Source organism: Vidua macroura, chromosome Z, assembly GCF_024509145.1.
Source record: "Vidua macroura isolate BioBank_ID:100142 chromosome Z, ASM2450914v1, whole genome shotgun sequence".
Taxonomy (NCBI): domain Eukaryota; kingdom Metazoa; phylum Chordata; class Aves; order Passeriformes; family Viduidae; genus Vidua; species Vidua macroura.
Window position 1 is genome coordinate 27,021,008 of NC_071611.1, and position 19,626 is coordinate 27,040,633.

Sequence of the window (19,626 nt, forward strand, 5' to 3'; positions counted from 1 at the left end):
CACTCACTCTCCCCTGCCACAGCTGGGCAGAGGAGAGAGAAAAATTTAAAAAAGGGTTCAGGAGTTGAGATAAGGACCAGGAGAAAACACTCCAAGGGCATAACAGGCTCAGCTTAGAGGTGAGTTTATTGCTAGCAAAATTAGAGGAGGATAATGAGAAGTAAAATAAACCCTTAAAACCCACCTTTTTGCTCCAACCCCTCCCTGCTTACGACCAACAGCACAGGGAGACAGGGCATGGGGATTTTGGTCAGTTCATCACCTGAGGTTTTCTTCTGCTGCTCAGGGAGAGGAATCCTTCCCCTGTGAGGCCGTGGGGTCCCTCCCACAGGACACACTTCTCTGTGAACTTCCCCAGCATGGTTCCAATTTCACAAGCAGCAGTCCTCCCAAAATTGCTGTGGTGTGGTCACTCTTCCACAGGGTGCAGTCCTCCAAGGACAGGCTGCTCCAGCCTGGGAGCAGGGCCCCCTCTCTCCATAGAGTCTCCCACTGGACCACAGCCTCCTCCAGGCATCCACCTGCTCCAGCATGGGCACCTCCCCCATGGGCTGTGGGTGGATCTCTGCATCCCCCATGGATCCCCATGGGCTGCAGGGGCACAGCTGCTTCTCCATGGTCTGCACCACGGCCTGCAGAGGAATCTCGGCTCCAGCACCTGGAGCACCTCCTCCCCTCCTTCTCCACTGGCCTTGGAGTCTCCATGTTGTTTCCCTCACACGTTCTCACCACCTCCTCTTCTCTGGCTGGAATTAAAAGTATGCCGCTACTTTTGCTTTGATTTCTTCTTATACATGTTATCACAGAGGTATTACCATCATCTTTAATTGGCTCAGCCTTGGCCAGCAGCATGTCCGTCCTCAGAGCCATCAGGGATTGGTTCTGCCAGACAGTGTGGAAGCTTCTGGCAGCTTCTCACAGAAGCCACCTCTGTGGCCTCCCTGCTACAAAAACTAGGCCATGCAAAACCAACACAACACTGGTGTGACATTATGGTGCTGTGCACTTTTTTGCGCCAAAAATTATTGTACAAAAATACTATCTGGAAGGTTTAAAGATATTCTTATGTTCAAATCAAGATATCACAGCCCAATAAAACAAAGGCTAGATTTGGTACTGTATATCTAACATCCAGAAATAACTAAGAGTCATCATTTTCTGAATTATATTTTCAAATCACTGACTATATAATATACTGTGTATCTGTAAGGTTAATGTGTTCTGAAAATGCAGAAAGAAAAGTCTTAGAGGATAGAGAAACCTGCCCAAGTCGAGTTTTATCCAACACGTCTACAAAATATCTAAACATTCCAAGTCAATGTAGATTTGTTATTTTTATTCTCCACCCAGATTCAGTATTTCCTCTGGACATTGAAGTGTTATTTACACTTAACTCTTCCTTTTTTATCTTAGAGTTTCAAAATAAGGCCTCAAATTTAAAGATAGTAATGATTTTTTTTTAATTAATCATTTCTGTGAAGAGTAAGTTATCTAAATACTAGAACAAAGAGTCACAATTAAAATAGTGGTATAAAATATTTTGCAGTTGGGTCAGATGTTAAAAAAACAAAACACCTGTAAAGAAGTTTCATTTTTTAATATATTTTATTGCAGTCTACCCATACCATTCTGCTTTCTAGCAAGCACTGGCAGTTCCACAAACTATCATGAAATGTACGAGAACTTTTGATTTGAGGCACATCGCAAATAATAATGGTACCAACTAGTGACTAAATTTTCATTTTCCCCCCTTAAAAATATGTCTACGACCCGGAAATCCTCAAGTCCTTCCTTTCCTTTCTAACACCAAATGTTAAGGAAGTAAAAACTGACAAACAACTGCATACATTAAGTATTAGCTTATTCTCATTCTTCAAGTCTCCATTTATATTAGCTCTTTTCAGCTATACTTAAATGTTCAACTGAAGTGAAGGCTCCCACATCCTGATTTAAATCTACTGACAACAAGCTTGCTTTCCTTAAGTTATTTTTCATGGACCCTGGAGAAGACATCTACACCCTAGAAACAACAGATGAAAACAACCCAAACAGAATAAAAGTATTTTGCTAGAATCTTTCAGTCTTTCATGATGAAAAAGTAGAAACATAAGATCCAGTTATTCTACACCTTGTCTCTACTGCCAGTCAGTAGTTATCTACTAGGGAAAGATTATAAAGAAACAAATGAAGTGACATTTCTGGTGGCATACCTACCTCTAGAAATCAAGTTAAGGACTTTTTATCACTGAAGAACAAAACTAAACCATAAATGTTTTTACAGACAAGAAGTCAGCTCCTAGCTATGGTTGCTGCCCTTTTAAAATTCTTAACACATTTAACTTTCATATCACTTAACGTAGTAACATCACAATTTCTGTTTTCTCTGTAAGAAAGAGTTTTATAATTTTAAAGTTGGAGACTAAACCCAGAAGAGCCCAAAGGGCTTGAAAGAATCTTAAGGTAGAAAGAGAAAAAAAGTCCTTTCCATATCATTATGATTTACTTCCTTATCCATTTTCCTTTACTCACTCTCCCTCCCCCACTTCAGCTCCCCAACCTGAAGAGCAAGTAACACAAGATAGTTTGAGACAGCAAAAAAGCTGACCACTGGTGAACAGAGGTCTTCTCCTCCCTGGCTCTAGCACACACCTCTGCCAGCAATAATGTTCAAATGATCTCTCCATACCAAAACTGCAGGAAATTAATACAACGAACAGAACAAAACAAAACAAAAAAAAACCAACAAAGAAAACAACAACAATCAGCCCTCCAAAAAAAAAAAAAAAACAACAACAAAAACGAAACAAACAAACAAACAAACGCTGAACAAACCAAAGCCCAAACAAATAACAACATGGCAGTTTTTCTCATGTGTTAAGCAAACTGAGTGAGCTCAGCAAAAGGGTTGACTAGCATCAGAGACCACAGAAGGGGAGAGGGAAATGAGATCTCCGTATTTAGGATCACTTTGATTTCTCAAGGGACTTCAACCCCAGTCTGCTTAGGATGCAGAGTTTCAAGTGCTCTTCTAACTTTCAGCTGCTACAGAAAGAGCCCCAAATTGCCCTTCTTTCTCACTTCACAAAGGCACCTACATTCTTACTCCAGTCCATATACATCAACACTGTCATCTCCTGTAGTTGCATCATTAGCAGCAGCAAGCAAATCTACCTCTCTGATCATAAAAAGGGCAGTTTATCTGAAATTTGACAGATGAAAAAATTATGCACAATGGGGGTTTTCTGCATGCATTATGAAATTAAGATCCTCTGTATATAGACAAAAATTCTACCTTCTTGCACAGTCAGAGACAGGAACTACTAATGGATGTCTAGAATAAAAGTGGTAAAATGGTACAAGGACAGAGCAAGCATGTGCTACTACTCCTAATGTTCCCCCAACATCCAGTAGTTGCTGACAATTCAGATTCTACATGAGCTAGAATGGTACCTGTGTGCTTAAGCCACCAAACACAGACTTCTTTCCAGTATTAGAAAAATTAACATAAGAAATATTTTCCTGGCTGGACTGAGCAAAGCAGACCTCTGAAGAAGATGAGGGGGAATTGCTCAGTTTTGCTACTAAGCAAATTCACTATGTCCTATTCACCAGAAAATGCATTTCTTTAGAACTAACGTTGCCATTAACCATTGTACATGCTAATATGCCATGGATTCAGCCTAAGAGCACAGAGTGAAAGTATTGACTAGATAATGAGATATCTATGCTAACTTAGTTCAAACTTAGAAGTCCATGATAGTGTAGTTGTACAAGGCACAGCATTTTTTCCTTATAGTATAATCAACTTCTTATATAAATATCAATATTAATAGTGTAATAGTAATTTTTCTTCTAGTATAATGTATTAACACTATGCACAATTTTAGGGCAAGAAATTCAGCAACTGCAGTAACACTGGCAATATACTAATCACTACCTGCAGAGCTTAAAATACCAGGTCCTTAATCTGCAAATTTTACTTACACACACTCTTGGGGTTCACTAAGAATACATAAGAATACATACTTTACATTGCATAAGAATACAAACTTTACAGACTAAAGGGCCCAAGAGAAAAAAACAAGGAAGGATGAAGAAATACAGCACTTGACCCGGGTATGCAAACTGCCATATTTTCTTAGCCATGACTGCCTACTTTCTCATTTAGACAGGATACCAAGTTTATGAGCTTATTTTCTTCTTTTAGTGACAAAACCATCACCAAAGATAAAATTTCTCTTTTTAAGACTCAAGATGTAACAATACATGAGTATATGCATAATTTTTAGTCCCTTCTGTGTCTAACAGCTTATAGAACTGTTAGATTTACAGTGACACTTCAGAGTAACTTTGCAAGCTTGGGTTTTCTCAAGGATTACTACTGTAAAAAAAGATGAAAATCAGATACATGATTTTTTAAGACAGAAAATTATTTAAAGTTAAAAATTACTTGTAAAGTTAAACAATTTAAAATCATCTCTGTAACTAGAGGCATCTCTGAATCTTCAGGGCTTCACTTGTTCTTGCCTCTACAGAAAGTTGTAAATGCTAAGGAGCCCAAGAACCTCAGTTTTAGAGAAGAACAAGAAGTGAAGCCTCTGATGTGAAAACAATTAGGGTTGCCAAAGATCTTCATTTTCCCTTTGTAATCCAGGCATAATCTTCAGTCAAGGCTTTTTGTTTTGAAGAAAAAACCACAGAATCTACTTCCTCCCCTCTAGGCCCATCCCAGCTGGGAGTAACTGTAAGTGCTACAATAATGAGAAAAACAAAATAGAATTGCAGTCATATTATGTGTATAGGCAATTCACAATGCATCAGAAAGACTTACTACAGTTAACAGAAAAAACACTGAATACCGTGGTCTTGATTGAGATTTCCACCTATATGATTCAATAATACTTCAAGTCAAGGCAGGATGGACTGTGGTTGTTAGCACAGCTGTAATTCACCTCCTGTATATAAAGCACTACCATAAATTTAATACCATTTTTCTAGATTTCCCATGGATCCACATTCTAATTCAACAGAAAATAATTATTTTTAACTGTTTAATCCACACAGGTAAGTATGTGGCTCCATGCCATGAAGAAAAACAAAAGCACTACACATATGCATAAAGCCACCAAACTGGTACTACCAAGCAACTGGAACTACTGTACCTCCAAACTTTTGAAAGACTGCTTAAATAACTGAAGGTTAAAAGCCACAGTTTTGCACATATTCTCACCCAAATAAAAATTTTAACAAAATCTCCTCCTTAATATTGTATCACTAACAACACTTATGGCTGTAAATCTGCTTGGGCATGTTTTAATTTGACAGCCAAAATGATAACATTAATAGATGATTACGGTCACCATTGACATGCAAAGACAGTTTTGCTTAGGGGGTAGAAAATAATGGTAAGCACAAAAACCTGAGATGCTAGATGTTTTTTTTTTAAGAGGTAATGGGATGGAAAAAGGAATGCAAGAGACAATCTTTTACAGATCTGATTATTACTAATTTAAATTTGTTAAATATTTCTAAAAAGGAATCACTTAGGTTTTCTCTAAAGGTATAGTAACAAGTAGAATCAAACACATTAAAAACAAAAGAAACCACCACACTATGCAATTTCCACAGCAACACCTGTGCCCTTGTCACAGCTTTTTAAGATACATGTGGGTACTGATGTTGTTGTGAAGTTAAAACTTATATTGAAAAGAATCAGAGAAACAGGAAACCCTTGACAAAAGGTTTGTTTCTAGACCTTCCAACTAATTATCCACGTTAAAAACTATGTATGTCACAGACCTTACCTCAGACAACATCTAAGTGCAGGTGCACTCTTTTCTCACATAAAGTAGGGGCTTTTATGCATGAAAAACTGTGTTAGCAAGTCTCAAAGATTTTAAGCAGTCTTCAAACGCAGGGCCAACTCCAGACTTTATGTATCTGGTCCTGATGTCAGGAGCACTACAAAAGGTACTTAAGACTTATCTAAGCAGCTCTGGGCCACAATTACCACACTTGGCTAACAATGAACCCAAATTTACTACGACTCCAGGACTGCTGCGCTGCTGACAACCCTAGGCAACAGATGCACAATCCATCCACATTCTGAAAAGGGCTTGGGAGTCACCTTGTATCCAACAGAGCATTCTGTATATTCACACTCTTGAATCCCTGAGCTCTCAGATGTGTAGTGTACACATATTAAATTGCTTTATCATGCTGACTCAGTATAGTTGAGCAGCTCTGCAGATCATTCCCCAGTACCCAAATGAGATATCCTAGCCCTTCCCATTAATTGAGCTAACAAACAGCTGTTGCACACAATCCTCTAATTGTAACAAGAACAAAGAAGAGAGACCTGAGTTTCTCATCAATATATTGGTTCTATGAGTCACAGTGAGGATCTATGGCTAATGGGCAACATGCAAGAAAGCAACCATACTTCATATACAGTGGACAGAAGATGGAGAAGATCTCTGACTCACACTGGAAATAGCAAATTTCTTGAGTAACAAAGAACACAAACTGGTTTTGTGCTTGAATTAGCAATACAAGAAGTGAAAAAGGAGTGAAAAGGAGTCCTCGCATTCTTCATACTTCTCTTGCATAAAATATATCCTGAACTCAGGGGTAAAATAATTCAATTTAAGAGAATTGTTCACATTTATTTTTAAAATCAGACCAACAGTCTTGTGTAACTTGCAGAACTTCCTGTGCTTGAAGCAAGGGAGAGAATCAGTGTAAACTGCTTTGCAGTATGATGCTATTTCAAAAAGAGAAAAAATAGTATCAACACCAGTGCAGGAAGCAAAAGAACAATCTTGTGAAGATAGCAGTTTTAGAATGGTAAATTTGAAAAAAAAAAAAAAGAATTGCTTCACAAAAAATCAATACACTTTCCCCATAGGTTCATGATGTAAAATTCTATAATCAAGGCTTGTAGATTTGTAATTATGGTATGTCAGCCACATTTAAACAAGCATGTTAAAAGATTGTTAAAGTTAAACTAACACAATTGCAATGTGAATTGTCTTAGTCTCATTCTAATCTACTTGTGTCACTTTCACTTAATCAGATGGAAACTATGGGCAAGTGTCAGTGCTATTTTCAGGCAACCCGACTTACTTTGTTTGTGGCAGTTTTTAAAATTATTTCCAGTCTGAAATGCAAATAAGGTATTTTAGAAGGTTGTTTTTTTTTTTTTTTCCCTAATCAATTCTCTCACTATCCAGCGGGTAGTTGCTTGAATTTATTGAGAGTAAAACTATTTTGAAGCAATTAAACAAGAAGTATTGCTTGCTAGGACATAAGCCACAAATACAGAAAACATTACTACTCATGCTCAACAAATCGATTTCTTTTGAATTACAAATTATTGAAATTATAAAATCACCAAGAGCCTGGCTATCAGATTTGCCAAAAAAGTAAAAGAGCTCCCTATTTCTAGTTTAAAGTTCTTTCACTGATACACAGCAATGTAAGAAATGTGCAAGCAAGTAAATTACCTACAACCTAAAATACAATCTCTTGAGAGGAGTACACAAAGAATTTATGACTTACTGCTAAAAAAAAAATACCAAAGCGGAACAGCTGCTTCATTCTTAGCATGGGAAAAAAGTGACAAGTTAGGTAACTAATGAGAAAGAAAAAAAAAGCTACAACAGATGATTAGCACAAGTGAAATGAAATTTCTAAAAGCTCTCTATATCCTAACAGCTGACCCCTACCTTTTCTGATATATTCTTAAAGCCTGAGCACTGAACATTATCAATGTGCTTTTCTAAACAGAAAACAGAAAAAAGCCTAATGAAAATTAACTGAAGTGCTAAATCAATCACTTTATAAAATGCTTAATAAGCCTCTATGCAAGGAAAACAATACCTATGGAGTTGTTCCAGTTCAAAATAAGAGGACAATGTAGTTGACACAAGTCACAGGTATGCCCACTGTAGCAGAATGCATAACTAGGTTTCTGGTTAGAGAAGGAAGGGTGGAGTGGGACAGAGCCATACATCTTCTTGTATCTGTATGCAGCTGTCATAGAACTGGGAGCTGCCGCTATATCATGTCCCCACAGGGAGGTAAGATAACATTCCTCTTCTCCCTTTTAAGTTACCTTCACTTAGAGAATGCTAGCTGCTGCAGAGTAACTGTAAGATATGCCTGTTGCTATTGCACAACACACTCAAGCCAAGTTTACTTGCTTACTTACATGGACATTCTCCAAAAGAAAATCTGAATCTTGTTGACTGCATTTGTATTGTTTACCCAAACGTTTTCATCCTTTTTTTGTACTAGCTCTGAAATGCATAGTTGTGTGGTTTGCTTCTGTGTTCAGAGAAATTCTGAAGTGCCTTTAAGACCAACAGTGACAACTTTTCTAGTCTTCAAGTCCGACCTTTCAAAGTGAATCAACTACAAGAAAATGTGCATATCTTACTGACAGGAATTTGCAAAGTCGTAACATGAAGTTGATTATATGAAATTACACAATTTAACATCCTCATCCAGCACACACACTAATTCTTGTCTCTTAGCCTTAATAAAAGTCTTTGTAGCCTTAATAAACCCGAGTGTGACCAAATAGTGTTTAAAGCTATAATAAGAGTGATCTTGACAGATACACTTTTCTTAAAACTACGACTCTGTTGAAACCAGGAAAGATCAAGGTTCTGATGACGAATCTACCAGGAGTGCCCAGGGAGGTGGTGGAGTCCCCATCCTTCGAGGTGTTTTAGGAAAGAATGGAATGCTATGGTCGAGTTAACAAGGCGGTGATGTCTGGCCACAGGTTGGAATCGATGATCTCACTGGTCTTTTCCAACCTAATTGCTTCTGTGATGCCACTGGTTCTGCAACTTCTGATACAGAAATATTCAATAGCAGCTTAAAAAAAAAACAAAACAAAACAAACCAAAACAAAAAAACAAAACAAAAAAACCAAAACAAAAACAAAAACAAAAAAAAAAAACAAAAACAAAAACAAAAAAAGTTTGAGGCTTCATACCTCAGCAAGGTATGAGGCGATACTGCCCTGCACACCGAGGGGGCTGGCTTACTACCCTCAACTCCCAAAGGCACTAACGAAAGGGAACGAAAACCGCATTTAACTGTGTCCCAGAAAAGCGCGGCCTGTTCCCGACGGCGGTACGCGAGGGGTGGAAACCCGTGCCAGGGCCGCTCTCCGGCACAGCCCGCCAGCCCCGCACAGCACCGCGGGCCCGCGCGCGGCATGGCCGGCCCCGTACCCGACACGGCCGGTCCCGCACGGAGCCCCGCAGCAGTCCCTCGGCCCGGCCGTGCAGGGCCATGCCCCAGCCGCCACTCACCGCCTCACGACGCCAGTCTTAATCTTGATCTGCCTGAGGCGCGGGTCGGCCATGGCGGCGGGCGCCGTGACTGCGCAGCTCCGCGCCGCGCATGCGCCGAATCGCCGGCCCGGGCGGCACCACCGGAGCGGCGGGAGCCCGCGCCTCCCCGCCCCGGCGCAGTGGAGAGGGCCGGGCAGCGGGGCGGCGCTGTTCGGGTTTGCTCGCACACGGGGAGAAAGGTGGGAGCGAAGCACCGGTGCCGGTGTAGGAGCAGTTCCGAGCGGTACCGTGATGGTGATGGGCTGGAGAGTCACCGGCACCATCCGCTCCCGGCCTTTGGTAACGGGGTCCACATGATTAACGCCATTTCACACCATTCTCTGGTGCTATGTCATGCGCTTTTCCCCCGTTATCAGGCCCTGAAAGTCCTGTGCACCAAGGAGACAAACCAAACAGATTTCTTTTTCCCATTCCACTGGCCTCACGGTTCCTCGGCACCAGGCCGAACTCCGCTCCTTGCTCTCCTGCATATCCCAACACCCGGGCAGCCCAGTGCTGTGGATGACCCTGTTGCAGCACTGGGAAGCTGTAACCTCCACACCACTGCCTGCCTGCAGCCCCCCAGAGCAGTGTCTGCCTGCAGCCCCCCAGAGCACTGCCTGCCTCCAGCCCCCCAGCACTGCCTGCCTGCAGCCCCCCAGCACTGCCTGCCTGCAGCCCCAGAGGCATCTCTCTGTCACCTTTGACAGGTCCTGAGGAGGAATTGGGACCAGAGGTGTCAGTGGACAGTGAGACCCGGGACATCCCAATGGCCAGGGACACCTGTGCCTTCATCTGCTTCCACTGAGGATTGAGAGAGTGACTCATGTTCTTTTATATGATTTTCAAGTCTAGATTATGATTGTTATATTGATACCGTAAAAAGTATGCTATGATCCAGCCCCATCTGCAGAGGGTCCATGTGAACAGAAATCATAAATAACATTGTGTTATAAATTGTATATTTTACTACTTAGAGATTGCACTACACTCTTCTTAGCTGTGTCTTGATTTGACAAGAGACAGCTGAGAGGAGACCCCATAAATATCTGAAAGTATCTAAAAGGAGGGAGTCAATAGGATTGATCCAGGCTCTTTCTAGTGGTGCTAAGCAATAGAACAAGAGCCACTGTGCAGACACTGATGTCCAGGAAGTTCCACCTGAACATGAGGAAGAGCTTCTTAACTGTGCAGTTACTGAGCACTGGAACAGATTGCCCAGAGAGGGTGTGGAGTTTCCCTCACTGGGGATACTCAAGAGCTGCCTCGACACAATCCTGTGCCGTGTGGTCTAGGATGACCCTCTTGAGCAGGGAGGTTGGATGACCTCAGATGACTGACTATGGTCTCTTCCAACCTGACCCATTCTGTGTGTAATTCTGTTAATATAAATCCTGTGTTGTTCTCATAATAAATTCTGTGCTATACTAATAATGAAATCCTGCTAAGGAAAATAAAGCTTTAATTGTTAATCTGTTGTTTAATGGTTAAACTAAGTGTTAAACAGTACAACTTAGTGTTGTCGTAGTTTTGCCAATGATCTCTAGAAGAACTTGTCTGTCTTCTTAGTGTCTGGTGGTTGGTAAAAGCAATAAAGGGGCAAGATTAGCACTGGCAGCTCAGTCCTATAGTTGAAATCAGTTGTTGGTTCAAGGGCTGTTTTCCTTTATGGTTATATTTAGTAGAGGCTAACTACTTAAGGGTATACATTCTTGGAAAAAAAAACAATCCCTAGAATCTGTGTTTGAAAGAACTTCCCCTGAATGAGTATTTAAATCAACAAGAAAGAAAAAAATAATAGCTTCAATGGACAAAAAAAGGCAAATACATTTTCAGTGAATGCAGTTCAGGAAGGTCTGCAGAGCATTTTTTTCCCGCCACATCCTTTTGTCCTGTGTTAGTGGCTTGTCTTGACCTTTGGCATTGCCAGTGACCAATATCTCTTGAGAAAAGCTGGCTGCAAGGAAGGAAGTCATGTTTCTTCTGGTGACATGACAGTTGCAGGTGATTAGCCAGCAGCTGTGGCCAAGTGGCTGGCACCACCAGGCCCCATTCAGACATGGTATAAGCATGGCCAAGACTGCTCAAGTCCACAGAGCTGTGTGCTATCTGCAGAGGAGGATGAAAATGAGCTCTCTTACAGAGCCCAGCAAGCCTTCCCAGGAGACCTGGAACACACAGCCTTCACTTGGCAGGTTGTTGCTGAAGGGAGATGCAGGTCTCAAAATCAACACTAGCTTAATGCCATGAACAACTATGACCTTGAGACAAATTCAAAGATTTATTATGTATTTGATACACAAATCTGCCACCAGCCATGTAGGAGGGGGAGGAAGGAGGTCAGCATTCTGGCAGAGACAAAGGAAAATGCAGCCCCTAACTTTGCCAGAAACAGTTATTCGTGTTTACTTAATTTTTAATATATGTTGAATAGATAACGGTACAGCTGCCAGCACACAGCTAGACACTATCTAAGTGCATAAGAATTATAAGAAGTCCATAAGAATTATGGACACCATCTAAGTCCATAAGAATTATGTTCCCTGGCTGTCAGTATATGAAATAGTATGAGTATTCCTTGTAGTGCAAACCTCTTGATCCCACTTTCTTATCAGGTGATTATTCCTGGTCAAAATTGTCTTCCACAAATAACCCCCCAAAATGCTTACAGAGTTGTTCAACACCACAGATACAAGCAAGTAGCACAGATATGGAATTGGACAAGGATAAAATGGATTGCTGTTGCACAGTTTGTAAGACATCTGCTAAATATGCTGATTCAAGTGGGAGCTGTGTTTTGTTATAGGAGAGGCTCAGTTACATAGGGATGCTAAGTAATGGAGAGATACCAGGCAGAAGCTGAAAAGGGTCAGGGGTGAAGTCCTTTCTCATTTCTGCCTTTGTACCGTCTCCGAACACCACTGGAATGGATTCTGGTTTTAACTATGCTTCTGTAAAAAGGAAGAAGCCCACTGGGAAGTGGTGGTATAAAATCAGATGGAAAGCTACTGATTTTCAGTAAAGTTATTGTGACAGTACAATTTACCCTAGGCAGAGAAGGCAGCAATGGTGATTCCTCAAATATGACACTACTAGGGAGCATAGGTTACAAAACAGCTCTCTCCTACAGTTTTCAGGGTTAAACTGTGCCCATAGTAAACCTTTAGCTACAACTCAAACCTTTTCTAGCTAACTTGAGGCTTTTTAAAAAGCAGTTTTTCTTAGGTCAGACCAACCATTCTGTGAAGAACTGGAAGTAGTGAGAGGAAAAGGGATTTATGCGTGTGCATCAAAAGGAGAATATATCCTTTTGCGAATTATTTCCATGGGTCCCCTACGTACAAATGAAGAGATATGTGCTATAGCTATTCATTGTTCTGACACACATTGCAATCATGATGTGCAGTTTTTAATGCATTGTGTTACATTAAACTTAGCCTATGGTTTAACACCATGTAACATAAATTCCTGTGAAGGGAGTAACATAACATGATACTGTCTTTTAAAAGACACACACGATTTTTTCAGATCACCTACTTTTTATCCATGAGTGCCCAATCCAAAAATCAAGGTGGCAGATGAAAGTGGATTGAATGAGTATCCACAAACCAGAGTATTTATCTTGTGTAGTTTTGCTCACTGCTACCTGTAGTCAATGACTCCAGTCAATTTTTATGTTGTAATGCATGAGCAAAGTTGATGGACGTATTTTTTTGACACCCCTAGTTAGATTTTATTCAGGGTCAATCAAGGGAGACCTGACAGCCGTTAAGACTATAAAACACACTGAGAATCCTCACAAGTGTTTATTTCTCAATAAAGACAGCAGCTTTGATTATGAATCTTCTCTCTTTTTGTCTTACTTTGGAGACAGGTTTTCTATTTTAATTGATAGTTTATTTTAAAATAGACATATCAGTAGGAATGATTCTCATTGGAATTAAAGTGAACTATTGAATAAAAAAACCTATTGATTTGATAATAATTGGATATAATAAAATCTCCAGTGAAAGATCAAACTCCTATCTGAAGTTTAAAGAGCTCATACAATAAAGCTGCATGTGATGAATCTCTTCAGAAGAAAAATAATTACATTTTATGTATTTATGTATACTCATAATTTGTTTATTTATCTCCCCCTGAATCATTAAAGTCAGGATTTTTTAAGACTTTTCATATATTTCTTGAAACCTGTCTTCAATGCTTTCTGCATTCCTAAACTATTAATGTAAATTTTAATTTAATCGTTTTTGTTGTACAATACAAAACAAAACCATGACACCAACTGACATCTGTGTGGTGTGGATTTGACTGATCACATGGTTCAATGCAAAATTTAACTACCAGCCAAGAAGATACCTGTGGTTTTTGGACATATTGGAAACTGCAGTTTTTATCACTCAGGATGATATTCTCCAATGAAGAAACAATCTTTGCCAGTGCTTATCAGATAGGAACATATAGGTAGCACACAGAGGTGGAGGACAGCAAAGTGGCTGCCACCAAATAGGCACATAATGAAAATATCCTGTGTGGTGCTTCAGGTAACATTCTGAATGCTTCTCACAGGTCAGTAAAACAGGCAAATAGTACCTGCAAAGTGTGACATCAAGATGATGCAGTATTAGAAAGCCTAAGAGAGATAAAAAATGTATGCTTTTAATAAGACACCAATCTTTATTTTCAGAGATAAACATGCTGTCATGGTATAGCTTGATGCTGTAAAGCAACTGGCAAAAAAATCACCTACATTGTGATTAAAGTTTAGCACTCTACAATATCACTTTAGGACATTTTAAGTAGTTTGTAAGTTGGTGAGTTGTTGTTGCTTTATTATCAAAATGTAGAGGTTTCTGGTGAGTTGTTGTAGTAATCTGTTCATCTGGCCTAAGTTATTTGATAGATCTATTAATCATTGGAAAGGAAGTGTTAAAATAATTACTAATAAAACCTGCTGCTGGTACAAATGCTGTTGACACTATAAATAATAAGAACAGATTAGTTCTGTAATGGAAATTGGATTGCTGGGTGAAATAAACTTATTAAAAAGAAATCATTTCAATGCTGGAAAAGTTAGGGTCACACATTCAGAAGTACAGAATATAAATTAGATGTACAGAGTGAAAAACTGTGACTTGGGAACCCGTAGCCCCAGAGAAAGACTGTGGGGTTGTGATGGCTAACCAACTAAATATGAGCCTGGCTATAATATTGTGGCTGACAGGGAGCAGGTAGCACCTATTAAATATACTGTCATTTTGGTATTGTATTGGAGTCTTCAATATCTAGAGATGATGAAAGGGTGAGGCACTGGCTGAAGTCACATACCCAGTTTTACACTTTTAAAAGGGAAAAAGAGCTTGTACGGCTCAGAACAAATCCATGGGAATAATACAGTACCTGAAAAATACACCCTATGCAGCAAGCCACAAGAAACTAGTGATGAAAAGAAGGGAGTCGGTTTGTAACCCACACAGAGAAGGAATTTCTGATAGCAGAAGATTCACAACACAGCAGAAAGAATAAGCAGTAGAATACAACAGCAAGCTCAAACTAGACAAAATCAGGATTGAACTCAGGAGGACAATTTTAAATACTAGGCAACATATTTTAAATACTGGTAAAACTATCAATGAGAGATGGAGGTGTTTAAGATTGATTGTTTTTTGTAAAAAAACCCTTTGGTTTCACCAGGAGGAATGGGAGTGTATGTCTTTGCAAATAGCTAGATAATCTGAAAGAACAAATCAGGGTCTGGAAGAATGGGTGTGGAGGTCTTTACGAACATCAAGCTGCACAACTTTGTTGCAGAACTGAGCACAGTCTGAACTTTTGAACTTTAGGGGGAAATGAGAACGCTAAATAGACTTACGAGTTTGAACTTCTCTGCCCAGGGTGGGCTTAAAACTAAATTTAATGATCTTACAATGCATGATATAGGGAGAATACATTTTTTGGGGAGTCTGTACCCTCCTAGTACCTCAAACAATGGGGAAAGGGAAAAGGCAACACATAGTAAGGAGTTCAGGATGAAAAAGAGGATGCATCCTCCAAAAACTGGAGAGAGACCCCACAAGTGTGTGGCCCTGTGGACTCTCTTCCTTCTTTTGATGAAGTTGATTTTTTCAGGACTCCTCTGTGTCCTGTGTGGATACTGGCCTTTGTCACTGTGATTTTCTGCACAGCTTAACTGCAAGTTAAGTCACAGTGTAGAAATTAGCATGTAAAATCTCTATGAGGGTTTATATTATAGAATCATAGAATGGTTTTCATTGGAAGGACCATCTAATTCCAACCCAGGCACGGACACTTTTCAATAGACCAGGTTACCCAGAGGTCCATCAACCCAGCCTTGAACACTTTGAGGGATGGGGCATCTTCTCTGGGCAACCTGTTCGTGTGCCTCATCACCCTCACAGCAAAGAATTTTGTTCTTATATCTGGTCTAAACCTGCGCTCTTTCAGTTTAAAGTCATTCCTCCTTGTCCTGTCACTATATGCCTTTCTTGAAAGTTCTTCTCCAGCTCTCTTGTAGGCCTGTAGTAGGTACTGAGAGGTGCTATAAGGTCTCCATAGAGCCTTTTCTTCTCCAGGCTGAAAAACCCCAATTCTCTCAGGCTGTCCTCACAGGAGAGATGCTCCGTTCCTCTGATTATCTTGGTCTCCCTTCTCCAGACTTATTCCAGGACATCCATGTCTTTCTTCTTTTGGGGGCCTCAGAGCAGGATGCAGCACTGCAGGTGCAGTCTTGGGAGCCTTAGAGCAGAGTAGCAGAATCCTCTCCTTGCCTTACTAGCCATGCTGCTTTTTATGCAGCCCAGGACACAACTGGCTTTCTGAGCTGCATCTACATGTTGTTGGGTCATGTTGAGCTTCTCCTTCACCTACACCCCCAGGCCATCTCCTCAGGGCTGCTCCCAATCCACTGACCACCCAGCCTGTACTTGTGCTTGGGATTGATGTGACCTACGTACAGGACCTTGCATTTGGCCCTGTTGAACTTCATGAGATTTGCATGGGCCCAGCTCTCATGCCGGACGAGGTTCCTCTGGATGCCATCCCCTCTCTCCCTCAAGTGTACCATACAGTTTGGTGTTTCAGAAATGTTTTTTGTTAAGCTTAAATAAGGGAGTTTTAAACAGAATGGGTCAGTCAGAATTATAATACTGTGTGATTTAATCTGCTGTTTGCTTGGCTCTACTTGCTTAGCATGAGCAGCTGGATTTACTTGAGCCCTGAGCTGTAAGCTGTGAATTTTCACCCAGATATGTTGGAACAGAGTTGGTTTGCTTGGTACAGTGTTGTGTTTTATCTTTAGTTTGGGAAGAATATTAATAACACAGTATGTTTAGTTGTTGCAAAGTGGAAGTGGTTTTTATCTCTAAGTCTAGACCTTTTTTCATTACTATGTCCTGACTGATTAGTGCACAAGAAACACAAACCAGAAGACAAGGAGGCTGCAGCCATCAGCAGAATCTACAGTTTGACACGATAACAGCAGTTAACAGCCTGGCTATGGGGAAGAATCCAATAAGGTGTTAGAAGATCCCAGCCCAAAAATCACCATTGGACTTGAAATCGCGTGAAGAGTGCGTGAGGGCAGGTGCATAAATCATGGGAGTATAATTGCCCGGAGGTTTTTTGTTGCTGGGTCAGCTTAAGCTGATCTGTTGCTGTATCATTCTATTAAATTATTTATTTTTATAAATCTGACATCTTAGATTCTGCTGCAGAAAACCAGGATAAAGCCTGAAGGAGGAAGTGCACCTGAGAATGAGCATGTGTGCAAGCATTTGGAAGGGAGCCCATCAGCCCCATTGAGAACAGACTCCAGTCCTAGCAAGGGAAGCCTGGGTGGTGTGTGTGACACTCCTTGAATGGTGAGAGACTTCTTGGGCTGTGGCTTCTCCTTTAACACTTGGTGTTGTTTACCAATGTGCTGAGAGCGCACTCAATCCCACTGTGCCTATTGCTGACAAAGATGTTAAACAGTGGCAGCCCCAGTAATGACCCCAGAGGAACATCACTTGTCACCAATGTCCATTTTGACAGCAAACCATTGACTACAACAATGTGTTGACTTGCCAGCCAATTCCTTATCCACCATGTGGTCCATCCATTCTGGTATTCTAAGTAGTTCCCTCCATCCAACCTGCTTGAAAAAATGTGTACATGTAAACTTAGGAACAAGACTCAGCTACAGGATCTGAAGTCCATCCATTGAGAACAAACTTAGTGCTGAAATCCCTCTTCTTGACTGTTAAGGTGTTTTTTTGTATGGGAAGGAAGGGGAGATAGAGATCTTTTTCTTTATTTCTTAGATAGAGGTCTTTTTACTTATTTCTTACACACAAGGCATCTTAGGTACAAATGATGCTATAAATAATTGCATCAGAACTTCTCACTGTAAATATATATGAAATATTAATTTTGCTAAAATTAGCTTTATCAAACCAGTTTAATGGGATTTTCATATTTCTAGTCTTCAGTGAGGGATGAAAACCTTTCTATTTTCAGAAATGTAATTTATTACTTTTAATATATATAAAACTTTCAAAATACATACTGGAACAATAATTTCTAATCCAGCAGAAAAGATGAGCAAACATGAGGAAACCAGCCCCTGAAATATCATCTATACCAGAGTTATACTTAAGTAGCGAATTTCATCTTGCTTAAATGAAGCTGAGTCATGACGTTTGGTTCATACAGTGCAAGTTGGATATCTAAAACTGTTTGGATGATTCATCACCTACAAATGACTAAAGCTAGATGAGATGAATCTAGACTGAATGCCTAAACTGAAAAAGTCGCATGCCCCCAACTCAACTCTGTTTTAATCCTGGGTATGTTTAAAGTTTGTAGGCACTGTATTTCCAACATTGACTTAGGGGAAAATTCCCCAGAGCATGCAGAGAAAGACCTCAGCAGTGGCCATACATAGCATGCCACACCTAAGACGACTTTAGAAATTCCAGCAAGGTTTTCTGTCGCTTCCTTATCTTTAGAGTGATTATTTGCTGTTGGTTTAACTCCACAGCTTAACCCAAATTGTCCAGGATTTAGAAGGACATGGGTCAGTGCACAGTTTTTGCTGCCAGGAAAATATCCACAGTGAGAGCACAGAAAATATTAAGGAAATATTTATGGAAAAAACTTCTTTTAGCCTGTACATGATGCTTCATGTTTGCTACAACAATTCCACATGATTGAAGCCAAGACATAAAAAAGAATAACTGTACTGCCAAGTGATTAGGTCATCTCCTTGTGAGAAAATACGCATAGGCAAAATAGTAAAATCTCAGTAGGTGGTTGGGGGGGAGGCTCCCACCTTGGAAAGTTCCTGCTTGCCTGATTATATGGATGCTGTCTTAGGAGACCTTCCTTGGCAGAAAAGGGCATTCAAGGAAGGTGAAAGCTCATACCACTGACCTACTGGTTAAAGCAGCAGCACCAATACATTTAGGCTTTTAAGGGAAAAGATGTAGCTGTCTAAATCCATTAGAGAGTTCAGACAGGGCATCCTGAGTATGAGGAAACACCTGAAAGCACATCAGCAAAGACACTGAAAGTCTGAATTTGATATGGTTTTCTCACTGGTACTTTCTTAAGTGCCCTGCTCAGTTTGTATTTGGAGACATGTAATGCCCCAGTGACTGTACCAGCAGCCCAGGTATCCAGTATGCTTTTGTGAATTTCTAGAGGGACTGAAAAGTTAGAATTAAAATAGTTATTTCTATTTAATTTAAAAATATATGTAAAATTAATTGCATTAACAATAAAATTGAATTCAGATGTAAAACACTTCAACCTCTAATAAAGGTTAGATTTTCTCAGCATTATTTCAGTATACTAGAAAGATTCTCCTACTTAAAGAGTAGTTGGCAATTAGAAGAGAAACATTAAATATTTAAAGTCAACATAGACTTTATTAAAATAATTATTATGTCTCCAAATCCAGTAATGTACTACTTTTTCATGTACTTCTTTTTCTTTCTTTACCATGATGCTGATATTGGTTTATGCTTGCTTTTCAGATATTGTTCAGAAATGCCTGTTTTCTTTCTTTTAGCTGAACTGGCAGGTACAGCACTTTTTTCATTTAATTATCATTGCTCATGGAAAATTCAGAAATGGCTTGAAAGCTGAAAATGTGGCACTGTTTTGTGTTCTAATCTATGAACAAAAAAAGTGGACAATATGGACAAAACCCTAATAGTGAGTGGTCAGATTTTCGAAGATATTTTGGTGCCTAGAGATGGAGACAGATGACCAG

General features: G+C 40.0%; 1 protein-coding gene and 1 long non-coding RNA gene across 5 annotated transcripts in view; one reads left to right on the forward strand and one right to left on the reverse strand.

The window, feature by feature from the left end:
* The window catches only part of TBCA (tubulin folding cofactor A), a 39,661-nt gene that overhangs the window by 17,612 nt on the left and 2,423 nt on the right, over positions 1–19,626 (reverse strand). Inside the window, exon 1 of one of the 4 annotated variants that reach the window (XM_054002983.1) lies at positions 9,330–9,436. The exons of 1 other annotated variant lie outside the window; for it this stretch is intronic. In XM_054002983.1, the coding sequence (XP_053858958.1) occupies positions 9,330–9,382 (53 nt within the window). In that variant the 5' untranslated portion in view covers positions 9,383–9,436. Of the gene's footprint in view, positions 1–6,127; positions 6,183–8,212; positions 8,402–9,329; positions 9,437–19,626 lie in introns of those variants that run through there. 2 more of the 4 variants (XM_054002985.1, XM_054002986.1) reach the window with 2 other exon arrangements.
* Positions 16,872–19,434, forward strand: LOC128821736 (uncharacterized). The gene is made up of 3 exons (XR_008441219.1): positions 16,872–16,953; positions 17,072–17,230; positions 19,388–19,434. It is a non-coding gene; the product is annotated as an uncharacterized LOC128821736 (long non-coding RNA).